This window comes from Columba livia, chromosome 8 (genome assembly GCF_036013475.1).
Source record: "Columba livia isolate bColLiv1 breed racing homer chromosome 8, bColLiv1.pat.W.v2, whole genome shotgun sequence".
In the NCBI taxonomy this organism is placed as follows: Eukaryota; Metazoa; Chordata; class Aves; order Columbiformes; family Columbidae; genus Columba; species Columba livia.
Genome location: NC_088609.1, coordinates 13,301,997 through 13,314,658, shown reverse-complemented (window position 1 = coordinate 13,314,658; position 12,662 = coordinate 13,301,997). Strand labels below are relative to the sequence as shown.

The 12,662-nt window shown below is 39.2% G+C and overlaps 1 protein-coding gene across 48 annotated transcripts in view; it reads right to left on the bottom strand.

Annotated features, from left to right (window-relative positions):
• The window catches only part of DAB1 (DAB adaptor protein 1), a 436,898-nt gene that overhangs the window by 55,513 nt on the left and 368,723 nt on the right, over positions 1-12,662 (bottom strand). For all 48 annotated transcript variants that reach the window (XM_021295514.2, XM_021295492.2, XM_065070963.1 and 45 more), the window contains 2 exons: positions 7,139-7,278; positions 4,810-4,908 (listed from right to left, as the gene is read on the bottom strand). In XM_021295514.2, the coding sequence (XP_021151189.1) occupies positions 4,810-4,908; positions 7,139-7,278 (239 nt within the window). The remainder of the gene's footprint in view (positions 1-4,809; positions 4,909-7,138; positions 7,279-12,662) is intronic.

Genomic DNA, 12,662 nt, shown 5'->3' with positions numbered 1-12,662 from the left:
AAAGATTTATTGCTACATAAATAAACAATGAGACAATTACAGCCTTTGTATGGAGACCGTATTAGTCATGCACGTTTAATGAAGCATTACTAAGCTATCACAGGGAGATAGCCTGATATGTGTGATTAAAAAAATAATACTCATAAATAGCTAATGAACAATGATGGTCCTTCAAAAATTTTGCGTATCTTGCTATATTGAGAGTTATGCTTTTTGTCACTTTCTAAGGAACACATTAACCACTAGCTTCTACCCTGAAAATGAGAATATTAAATGGCACGATGCATCTAGTGGCATTTTTGCCTTCTACAGACCATATTTTTCAAAATACAGAAGAGCTCTCATGCAAGTCTACTAATGAACTGTACTGTGTTTGAAAGACGACGTCTTGAGATGTCACCAGGGTGCAGGGGGAATATGACAGAACAAATGGTCAAAAATTATTTTCATATAATGTGCAGCCATTAAACCTCTGAAGTGGCATTGGGTAGAAAAAGTCTGAGTTTAGTATTATGATAATTGTCACAGACTTTTTATGTTAATATATATTTAAATAATTGTATTTCCTTCAGGTAAGGTCTATATTTGGCAGAAAGAGAGAGAAAAGCAAGTGGAAGAAAGCAAGTGGGATGGATGACAAATATATAACAGCAGACAAAAAAAGGTACATTTATTAGAAAAAAGAGGGTCAAAACCCATGTGTAATGACAATTTTGACATATAACAGGAAAATATCCTGTCAGTCAAACTAAATATATACCTTCAGGATGTACAGCTGATGTTGGGACTTTAATAGCAGAACCATTTGGGGTGTTCCGCCCACCTGAGCAGGCTTCTCCAGCAGATGAGTGAGCCTATATTGCAACGTATATAAACTACAAGCTTTCAGGGTGAGCTCTGCTAAGTGGGGCCCTTCTAAATACATTGTTAAGTATTTAAAAAGTGGTATAAAGGGACCTGTTTGGATTAATCAATGGCACAGAATGATGAGATGTAAGAGAGGAGCATTATTATTTCTATTGCACTGCTATGGATGGTCTAAATTGTACTGCATCTACACTGCAAGCTCACAGCAAATCCTCCTTGTGTTTTTCTTGGTGAGATAAATTCTTCTCAAATGATAGTTTGCCTTCAACCTGATCTCCTTCGTGGATAAATTTACTCAAAGGGCAGAATTCCTGATGGCTGAAATAATAGCATTATTAAAATCAATACTTTTTGATGAATATTAGGTCTGGAACATATTAAAGAGGACTATAAAGTACAGGGGAAAAAACCTTGCTTATCATTTTCAGTAGTAACCCAACTACAGCCCTTCATCTGTAATGAATTATGGAGCAATTCCCCTAAATCATCTGTATGAAGTCAGCTATGACACTGCCAATTTTAAAAAATTTGCTAGTTTTGAGCTACAAATTGATTTTTTTATTGTGATAAATTAAAATCCAATAGTAGCCTAAAAGATACTAAACATACAGAAGCCTATGTTTTTTCAGAATATTCTTTTTCTCTTTTCTACCACATGAGACTGCCATTGTGGCAGACGTGATAGGAATAGCCAATGACAAAAAAGAAGAAAGGACACTCTAAAGAGGTAAATAGCCTTTCCAAATAAACAATAAATGAGCCCTGTGGCTCAAAATATCCTTCTGGGAATCTGAAAATCATGGAAACCCAAGTAAGGGGGAAAGCACTGTGGTGGACAGGGAAGGCAGTTAAAGGAGAAGAAAGCAAATGCAAGATCATCTAGACTGTTCCCTATTTAAGGGCATATTTCTTTCCCTGTTGCACAAATGTGAACATCAGTCTCGAAACTTTATAATCTCTGAAGTTTAACATGGATATCAGAAGATCTGTGTGAGCAAAACCTAACCTTTTTGCAACCCATTTTGTTTCCTTCCCATTAAAAGAGCCAGGCTGAGCACTTGTACATTCCCAGTTCTTCCAGCTTATGAGATTTTCCGTATTGCTTCTAACCCGGGAAAGGGATCATCAGGGTCCTGCATCACCTAATTGCATTGTCCTTATTTTACCTTATAGGAGGCTCCATGTTACAGCAGTAATGCAGTTTTCTTTGGGTGTGACTTTTAAGACATTGACCTAAGACTACACAGATGATACTATTCACTACCACAACAGGTGATATCTCTTAGTATTACACCAGGATAAGCCAAAGCCATATGGATGAGAAACAGTGCATCACCCTAAAGATCTGTCTCTTGTGCTGTGGAAAGCACCTTGTTATTATTTCTATTGCAGCTATATGGATGACCTGAACTGTTAGATGTTGAGATTGTACATGACCACCAGCAGGAATCGGAACAAGATGACAACTGTAGGCTGATGGAGCAGAGACCGACTGGATGAGAGAGACTGTGAGAAAAACTAGTCAAGGCCATGAAAGTGTGGGACACAGAAAGACCCAAGCTGGGGGAAAAGCTGCAGGGATGACGGCTGTGAAAAACCAGAGGAGTTCATGCAGCCCTGCTTCAAAGGCTTGGCATGGAAAGAATGATTCTCCTGCTTTCAGAAAAGCACATACAAAACTATGTCAAGAGCTCCCCACACCCCTCTGCCACAGTCCTGTTTCAAGAAGGACAATTCAATACTCCTGTCCATCTCTCAGGCAGCTTAGGGACAGACATCTGGAAGGTGGATTTAAAGGTTTCATTCTACGCCTCAGTGAGTGAGTGACAGGGTTACTATGAGGATGACAGGGTTATGCCAGATTTAGAGTATTGGGTGTCAAAGTTATGAAATGAAGGAGACTTATTCTCATGTCCCCGCCTCACTAGTTACAGACAGGCGAGTGTGCAGGATGCTCTAGGAAAAGCAATCTGTGGCTAAACCACACCTGTGTTTCTAAAGAATCCCCTTTTCTCTCTTTATTTTATGAAAATACATCCTACGTTTGTGAAACAGTCAGAGACAAGTGCCACAGGACAGGTCTCCCTCTCTTCTTTTCTTTTTATTTTCCCAAGAAATGGCTTTAGTCTCAGGAAAGTAGCTGTGCCCTCAGTGCAAAGTGCATGGCATGGCAGCAGGCTGCACACTAACGAAATACTACCATATCAGTGCATTATCCTCAGTTCTGTACACTGAATGAAACCGGTATTCTCTGGCCAAAAAAACCTGCGTCATAGCATAGTTCGTGTCTTTTTATTAGAGGACCCAACCATGACTGCACTGGCAGCCCTAATCCTGACATTTCCGATCTCCTGAGCACAGGCTGTAACCTCAGCAGTGTTCTCTAACACACTGCTTTTGTATGAATACTTTGCATACGCTGTACACAACATATTCCAAATGAGCTTTTCATTACTAACTACTTGTATTATGTATCAGTGAGCTCAATGACATTGATTTTCTAATAATATAAATTAACTGGTGAGGATAATTTCATCTATCATCAGTAGGGTTTTATTTCTGGCATCATGTTTAATAGTTCATCTTTCAAAAGATTAAATCAAGAGCTTTTTAAAATTCAAGGCAGAGCTTAAACTGCTGTAAAATTCTTCTTAATTAGGATTAAAACAGTTTGTGTGTTGTTGCTTTACATCTAAGTATAATGTTTGCTTAGGTTTCTTCTTTCAGAGCAATTTAAAAAAATCAAACATGATATTGCTGTGGCAAAAATTGCGAAGGCACGGAAGTCTCCTGCATATCTCTCAACCAGACGCTACTGGACTCAACAGCAACCACAAACTTTGCAATATCTTTCATCTCCGATTCCATACAATACATACTTTTTCTACCACTGATGATACAAGAGCTCTGATTATTATAGTTACTCCATACCGGACAGAAGACAGTCACTGCTGTTAATAGGAGTATATTGCATTATGGAGATTAGCACTGTGCTGACTGAAAATTATGGACCTGACAGGAATTCTTTAGGATTCCTCTGGGCCTTCTTCAGGGAATCCCAGCTCCCAGTGCTCTTTCTTTTCTCTCTTACCTCATTCTTGGGGAAAACAAGCTTCACTCTCCTGGCCTTGTCTGCAGCTCCCTGTTCCAGCTTGTTTTCTTCCCCTCAGCTTCCCATGACACAAAGGTGCCAATCCAAGACAACCACAGCATCTAATCCCATTCCCTTGCCATTACAAATTTTTACACTGAGGGTGGTGAAATACTGGCCCAGGTTGCCCAGAGAGGTGGTGGATGCTCCATTCCTGGAGACATCCCAGGCCAGGCTGGACGGGGTTCTGAGCAACCTGAGCTGGTGAAGATGTCCCTGCTCATGGCAGGGGTTGGACTGGATGACCTGGGAAGGTCCTTTCCAACCCAAACCATTCTACGATTGTACACTCTCAAAGGTCACCTGGTACTGCCAGGGAGTTTTAAGCAGCATCCAGAGGACTGGTGCACTTGGGCACTGGTGTACTGGATGAGAAAACGCACATGGGTACAGACACTAGTCTGTACCACAGACTGCTAAAGCTTTCTGCAAACAGTAGTCTGGCATTGCCAAGAAACAATTTTTTTTACCTGGCAGGAGGAAAACAAACCCCCTCTCACCTCTTTCAGACTTCGAGCTCTGAGTATTTATGCACATAAGGAGCATCCCTGTACTCAAGTGGTTCTGCAGAAGTATCCAGGACAAGGCTTTACAATAAACCACATCCCCATGCTACACTTTACACGTCAGTCAATGGCTTGCTCTGATATATGATAACCCTTTATCAAGCTTGTCAGATGCTTTATGTGTGCTTCCACTGGTAAGATATTACTACCCAGCCAGGGAATGCTTTTGAAGAAACAACCATGAAAAGATTCAATTTTGCTCCATCACATGATTATTTTACTTACCCCTGTCTTTTCATCGAAGATTTTGATCCCCCCAAAGGAAACTGTTAAGAAGATTTTTTGTTTATGTTCTCCTTTTGAACGAGCCGCAGCAACAATTCCCTGTAGAAACAAAGAACAGTTTGGCCGGTTTCATTACTCTTCTAGATGTCACAGCAGAGCACAAACATTTGCTTGTGGACAATTCACCACCTTTCCAAGAAAACTTAAGGACTTTCTAGGAACAGTCGCCTCTCTTACTTCTGGCTTCCTCCCTTTTTTCAAGGTGCTACACATTATCCAGAGAGCGTTTCAAACATGCTCCCACTTCCAAACCCTGCACCAGCTAATCCTCCACGAAACCTGTTTTCATGTAAGCTGAAGGTCATTTCTAGCACACTTTTCCCAGCTGTTAGTTGCTTTGTTTCTTCTTTTTATAAGGAAAACAAAAATAAGCAGTGGAAAAAAAATGACGACAACATTAGCTTACTTCATGGGCACACATCCCTGGAATACGCAAAATCAAACTACACCTCTGCTGTAAAAAATTCATATTGTGGGTTAGTTTTTCTCATAATCTCAGGCCTTAACTTCTCAAGTGAACTTGCTGATACACATTCCATGCATTACTCCCCCACAGCATAACTATAACAGTAACTTCTGTTTCCACATTCTCAGGAACCTGCCCTGACAAATAACAATGTACTAAGATGAAATATAATCCATTGCATTAGTAAATAAATAAAACCATTTAGCTTTTATCTCGTGCTCTGCAATTTCAGCATGTTTTAACAATCATTAACTTATGCTTTAAGACCTCAATGAGGTCAGTGTTCTCATTAGCAGACATGAAAATTAAAAAGAAAAAATTGAGTTATTTGTCAAAAGTCACCCCAAAACTTTATGCCTGGCCTTGAAACTCATGTTTTAGGCACCAGGTTTCCAGAGCCCATAACTTCATGCTTTGTTGCCTTACATACAAACATGAATGTCTAATGCTCCCTCGCCTTAATAGTTTTAGTCCTCTCACAACACTGTTCAGATCAATCTCACCACTATGCAAACAGGTTATCAGGCATCTGGGAGCTGTGGCAATGGTAATACAGGAGGAGAGAGACAAAAAGGCTTGTGCAACAGAACAGCGACAATGCTCTCAAATTGCTTCTAGGAACTATGAAATAATGAGAAATATCCAGTATACCTTAAAACAGATCGGAATATTGTGGCAGATGTAATAAATCAACAGTACACCTTTTAGTACAGATGAGTTTTTGCTTGTCATAAAATGTTGGTAACTGATTTGTAAATTATCTACCAGATCTTGCTTTTAGATTGTTGAACCGTAAGATGCATGTCACCCTTTGCTGTTTATTCATTAATAACTTATTCCTCCTGGTTCCTTGGGACTGGAACCCTGCTGGTTGGTAGTGTAAAAGATACTATTTAGGGATTTGTACTACTGAAAAAATTAGTAATGGGAAATCCATCAGCTCTCTTGACATAGTCCTGGGAAGAGGACTGGAAGGAAAAACATGGTAAAAAGACTGGGGGCGGGTTATTCCTAGATCTACCATGTAATCCTACAATGAAGACGGGAAGCCCATGGTCAACACTGCACTTGAAGAAAACACAATTTTGCTTCCTATAGAGAACTCTTCTGCTCTTTGAGGGTTGTAAGAAAAGAATGAGCCAGAGAGGGATATCTAGCATGCTCCAGAAAGTCCACCAGGACTCTAAGTTTGCAGTCTACTAAAAAAAATCTGCTTTTGTCACTGCTCCATTTCCTTCCCAAAGTTCTGGTGACTCCTCTCTGTTTTCTCATGCTCTGTCCTCTTCAAGCACTGACTCCTGATTTTGTAACCCATCAACCCTGCCATTAGCAGTGCAAGACATTCCCGAAACAGTGAGGACACCAGTTCCCTCTGTATCTGGCTCCCTACGCTCCACAACGTCACTCACCCCTTCCTACCTGTCCCAAGAGGAGATAGAGGTCAAAGGCAGGGCTGTAGCTGATTAGCACTGTCATACAAAATGTTCTGATATATAATTTTTCTTCTCAATGCTCTACCTCTCCTTTTGCATAATAAAATTATTCAATTTGCAGATGCGTTGTTTGTAATTTGTGGACAAATTGCAGTGGTGTCAATCATGAATAACTACTGAACTCAGAGATAATGTATTAAAATTAAACTGGAATAAGCAATACCAGCCAGGAGTTCATGTAAAATTGACTGATTTCAATACATAATTAACCAGTGTGACTCAGTGTCATGAAAGGAGAACGAGTAAAAGTTCAAGCTGAAATTCACTTCCCTTGACTCCATAATATTAAACATTAAAAGTTTCACTGCACCTTGAGCTTCATCATAGAGTCTTGGCATAACTTGTCTCCTCGTGCGGCAGAAACCTCATCTATCCCAATCAGTTTTGCTTTGTATCGGACGCCGTCACCTTTAAACCTCTTTATTAAAGTGGCTTCACTGCGATCCTGACCTGAAAAGACATATGGGAAACAAAGAAATTTTCATGAGCGCAAAGGAAAATAAATGAATACATGCTTGTGATTAAGTGGCAAATTAGATCCAACTCCTACCTCAACATGGAATCACTTCAATAAAATTACAAGAAAAGTACGCGTTCAATAAAACCACTTGGCCTTACTACTTCAAATGAATTCACAGTGGAACTGTTGCCATACAAAATATTCTGCACAAAATTTGCACACAAATTAAGTTTAGGGAAATAAGAGATAAGCCTGAATCAGACCTAACGGATCTGAAAACTTCTGATCTGTACAGCTTGTTTTAATCCTAATACGCTTGAGAACTCTTCATTTTGCAGACAAAACTCTAACAGAAACATGGGACTATTTCTTTGCATACTGACTTATTTAACTGTATCAGCAATATTTACACTATTACTATTTGAATGATGAAAAAAAAATAACGTCATTTGACTATAGAATACTGCTGCTCTAAAGCACAAAAATATAGTCTCCATGTTCTATTCTTTCTGTTTATAAACATATACAGAAAAAACATAACCAGCCAAGCTGGCTCTCACGGGCTCACCCTGAGAAGCTTAAAAAATGGCACGAGATGTTTCTTAACAAAAAAGCAACTGGTGATAAGATAGTACAGTACTGAAAAGGCCAATGCACATAAATTACAATGCTCAGACTGGCTTGAATCACACGACAATGACACTACAGCAATCCATGAAAGGGACAGTTTTGTCAGGAAGACTTTTTTCTGTGAGCATCTGCAGAAGAGTTTATTCTGTGTCTCAGCTGGAAGAAATATGTTAGTTAGGGAATCAGTCTTTCTAAAATTGATTAAAGATATATTTTGCAGCTGTCTGTAGAATTTCTTGCTAGGATCTCAGAAAAACAGCAGTGAACTGTAAATAATTGCAACCAAACAAGCAACCAAACAAACCACTTCCAGGGCACAAAGCAGCAAGTAGAAACGTGAGATGTTAGGGAATTTGAAGTGTCTTGGACACAACCGACTCCACCAGGAAACTTGCCTAAACATGGGCTGACACTGCTAAAAATTATTTTATTACCACCTAGTAGCTCTACTCACAGATTTTGCCCTGTCCTTCTACAGTAGCTATTGTAAAAAATGAACTAAGAGCCTGCTATAAATGAACTGAAGGTAAGAAACTAATATTAGACACCTATATCTGAGAATTTTGGCCCTAATTTTCTCCAAAGGTCATTCTTTGAAAAGTCAGATTAAAGCACAGAAAAAAATAATAAAATCTGCTTCTGCATAGCTAGTTTTTGATAAGCAGAAGTACCTATGCTTTGAGGGGAAAAGCTATTTTGTTTTACATTTCTAGTAAAAGCACTTCTTCAGCAGCCAACACTTGGGTCAACTTTGCTAGTGTTACACAACCACCAAGTGGATAATAAACCAGGTTCAAAACTATGGAACTGCAATTTTTACAATACCATTACAGTAAAGATTAGAGAGCATATGGGACCAACAAAGAGTACTTGCAAATGAAGATACTCACATTTTGTCCTCCTTCCTCCAAAGTACAGCAAGGCCCACACTGTGAACTAATGATGGACTAAATATATGCTAAAAAATACAGCTATTTTAAGCATATTGAGATCTTTGAGTGTGTTTGAGCACAAAAATACTATTTCTTTCAATGATAAATATCAGCACAGATAAATGTTTTAATGCCTCATTTATAGCCCCTTGAGATAGGTGATTAAGTGTTGCTGTGATAGTTCAGTAGCCATCCACCTGTTTCCCTTGATTCGTTTTCACTCCTGCTCCCTCAAAAAGAATTAAACAGAGGGTTGAAACTTCTTTGTCTTACGTTATATTTTCTTTAAAAAAAAAAAAGAAAATCTAAAGAGACAAAAACGACAAACCAGAAATATCAAGGGAAACATCAAGGCAGATGTTGGCACCATTGGCTACAAACAATGAAAAACCATTTTCCACTTTCAGCTCCAGAGTGGGGCAGGAGGGAGAACATCTGGAGAAAAAACAAAGTACAACGATAACAGTGGACTTTTCCATATGTCTTTTATACATACAATGATATCCTGTTGATTTGCAGTAAATAAAACCCAATTCCAACAGCTTTCTTGCCAACAATTTTCAACTTTACGTTGTCGTTAGAGCTGAAGGCAGCTGTTAGCTGATAGCATAAGCATGTGAGCATTCAAGAGTGTTTCCTGGGTCCAAGTCATGACAGCGACCTTGCAGTCATCTATTATTTGAACATTTATACTTATTCCAACCTCTGATCTATTTTGCTGCGCCTAACTAAATCCCTGACATTAATAGCCCATTCAAACACAACTTATGGCTGTGTTTGCTTACGCACAACTCCCATGTCAATTATGACCCAGATTAAGTAGGATGAAGTGCTTTTGGGATAAATGACTGGGAAAAAAAAAAAATCATCAGCCTGAAAATGATGTAGATATTTTGAACTGTGGTGGAAACTACAAATTACTCAACGCTACAAATTCATCCGTAAAACCCTAGAGCACGTCCCATGGAAAATCACAGAGAATGCACACACACACTGCCCTACGTTATAAATCAGCCATCTGCAACAGTCATCCTTTCTCAGCGTCTATCCACACCTCCCCCAATCTATGCTCATACCATATTTCCAAATTTTAGTGCTGTAACCTGTACTGAAAAAATTTTTACCTGCTTGGAAATTTACCCTGTGACAACTGTCATCACGCTTGATTTAACAGACGCCACGACATTTATGTAGGGTGATACTTCATTTGCACACTGGACACTTAGAAGGCAGATTGTCCAGGTTCTCATAAACACCTCATCATTAAAACAAAAAAGCTGGTGTGTTTTTGTTGTTGTGGTTCTTGGTGTTGCTGTTTGTAGTTGTGTGGGGGCTTTTTTGTTTTGTTTTTGTTGGTTGTTTTGTTTTGTTTTTCCATGGTAGTTCTTGAACAAGATTTTTCTGAGTTTGAAACTGCTTGGTCCCAGACTGTGGGAAGGAGGATTATCCTGGATATGGGGCTGCACTTACTGCTGGAGCTCCGTTTTATATGAATAATAAGAAGCTGCATCTTGGGGCTTTTTCTCTCAGCTTGCCTTCCTCAAACTACAAATAACATCTCAAGGGCAGCAAGGGGCACATTGAGAAACCAACTAAGAAGATTTTTATGGAAAACTGAAGCGTGAGGTCTGAAATCATTACCAGATCATAATCTACAGCAAAATCAGAAGCACATATTTAATGACAGTCACTTCTTTCCACAACACATATTTCCTGAGATCGCATTTTAGGATGTCATGGCTACAGGGAACAGCACAGCTGCCAAAGTCACGCTGGGTGAGCGGCCGATGCCCATCTCAGTTGTCCACCCTACCCTGTGCAGGTAAGGATCTACCCAGCATTCCTTAGCAAAGGACCAGCAACACTAGGTCATCCTGAAAGGATCCCAAATTAAATTTTTGTATTAAACTTTAAGACCAACAAGTATTTTCTAACAATTTTCTTTAAAATGCTTTCCAAAATTGCTTTTCATAATCAAAGAAATATCCCAAGCATTTGTTCGCAACTCAACGCAAGGACTTTACAATCCAAAATGGAACCAGGTTATCAACAAAACTAAAACTGAATTGATTCTCATTCCCCAAACTGAGAAAAAATGCAAAAGCTAATAAAACCACTAACAAGATCACACAAATTCAATTTAGAAAGGTGATCACTTTTAATTAGAAAATGTGCCACTGTTGACACAGGCACAGAAGCGTTTTGTTTGCAGAATATACATTTATAATCCTTAGAAGCCCTTAAAATGTAAATGTAAGAATAATTATTTTACCTACTTCTATAGATGTCACCGTTCACCTTTCAGCCACTGCTCCTGCCTAAGTAGGAAAACATGATCTTTGCCACTGAGTTGTGGCACTGCGCTTGGACTTCCACAGTTTTTTAGGAGAACAATAAATCCCCGGAGCTGGGGGATGCAATGTGCTCTGAGCACACGTCTAAAGAAGAGAGAGGCTTATCATCATGATCAGCATTGAGGTATTTTATCCATCTCACTAAAGCCACAAGTTTTTTTAACATGGTCAATCATTTTTATTTGAGGCAATGCACTTTTAATTGAGCTGAAGTTCTGTAAGCAAGCTAGAGACAGACCTGAACCCAAAAGCCCAAATACTCAACCCAAATACCTCAAGTGAATTCAAGATGTGATTGATAAACAGGCCAATAGGAACACAAGCTATTGTAGAAGATACAGGTCAGAAAATCCCCAGTTGAGTGCCCAACACCAGCAGTTCTATGATTCTGTGACTTCCAACTAGCAAACAACAGGACAAGAGGAAATGGCCTCAAGTTGCGGCACGGGAGGTTTAAATCGGATATCAGGAAAAATTCTTCATGGAAAGCTTTGTCAGGTATTGGAATAGGCAGCCCAGGGCAGCGGTGGAGCCAGCATACCTGGAGGGGTTTAAAAGGCATTTAGATGAGGTTCTTAGGGACATGGCTTAGTGCCAGAGTTAGGTCAGGTTATGGTTGGACTTGATGATCCTGAGGGTCTCTTTCAAACAAAATAATTCTATGATTCTTCCCAGGCACTGTGTATTTTGATGAATGATTCAAGAAGACTTATCCTCACTCTTGGTACAAGTTGACGATTACACTTGATTTCGGCTCTTAGCCCAACAGAGCGCCAAGCTAACATTGCATTAATATGCTAACACTTAAAGCAAATGCTGTTTATTTTCCCAGGGGATCTGTAAGTGAGCGTATTTCATAAATAGAAAAAGAAACTAAGCCAAAGCATCACTGCAATAAGCACACTGTTGCTTTTTCTGTGTGCTCTTGTAACACACTACACGTTCTTCACAGCACTCGCTAATCTAAACCAATAGCCCTGGAAATAGCTGTATCCTTTATTTAAATGTTTGAAGCCCTCAGGGCATAATCTGAATTTCTTGATTTTATGGCTGTAAAACATATAATGATATTATCAGCAAAGTCAATAACATGCTCCTGGCAATCAATTTGCTGAAGAACGACACACAACTGTCTTGTGGTTTTTTTTTCTTTTCTAACTAATAAACTGCCAAACTTGCATCCATCACACATTCAAATTATAAACCTGAAATAACACCTCCTTGTATCTCACACGGCTGAAAAACAATCACATAAACACTTATAAACAGCCTACATCTTCATGGAGACAATTAGCATTTTTATAGCACTAATACAGAGGAAAAGACAAAATACTGTGGTGCAGAATGACCTCCAAGATGCCACACACACTGATGACTACTGAATTAATTGCTAAGTGAAAGATATTTTCCATTAGCTGTGTATATTTATGCCGCTATGTTCACATATATATGCATCCA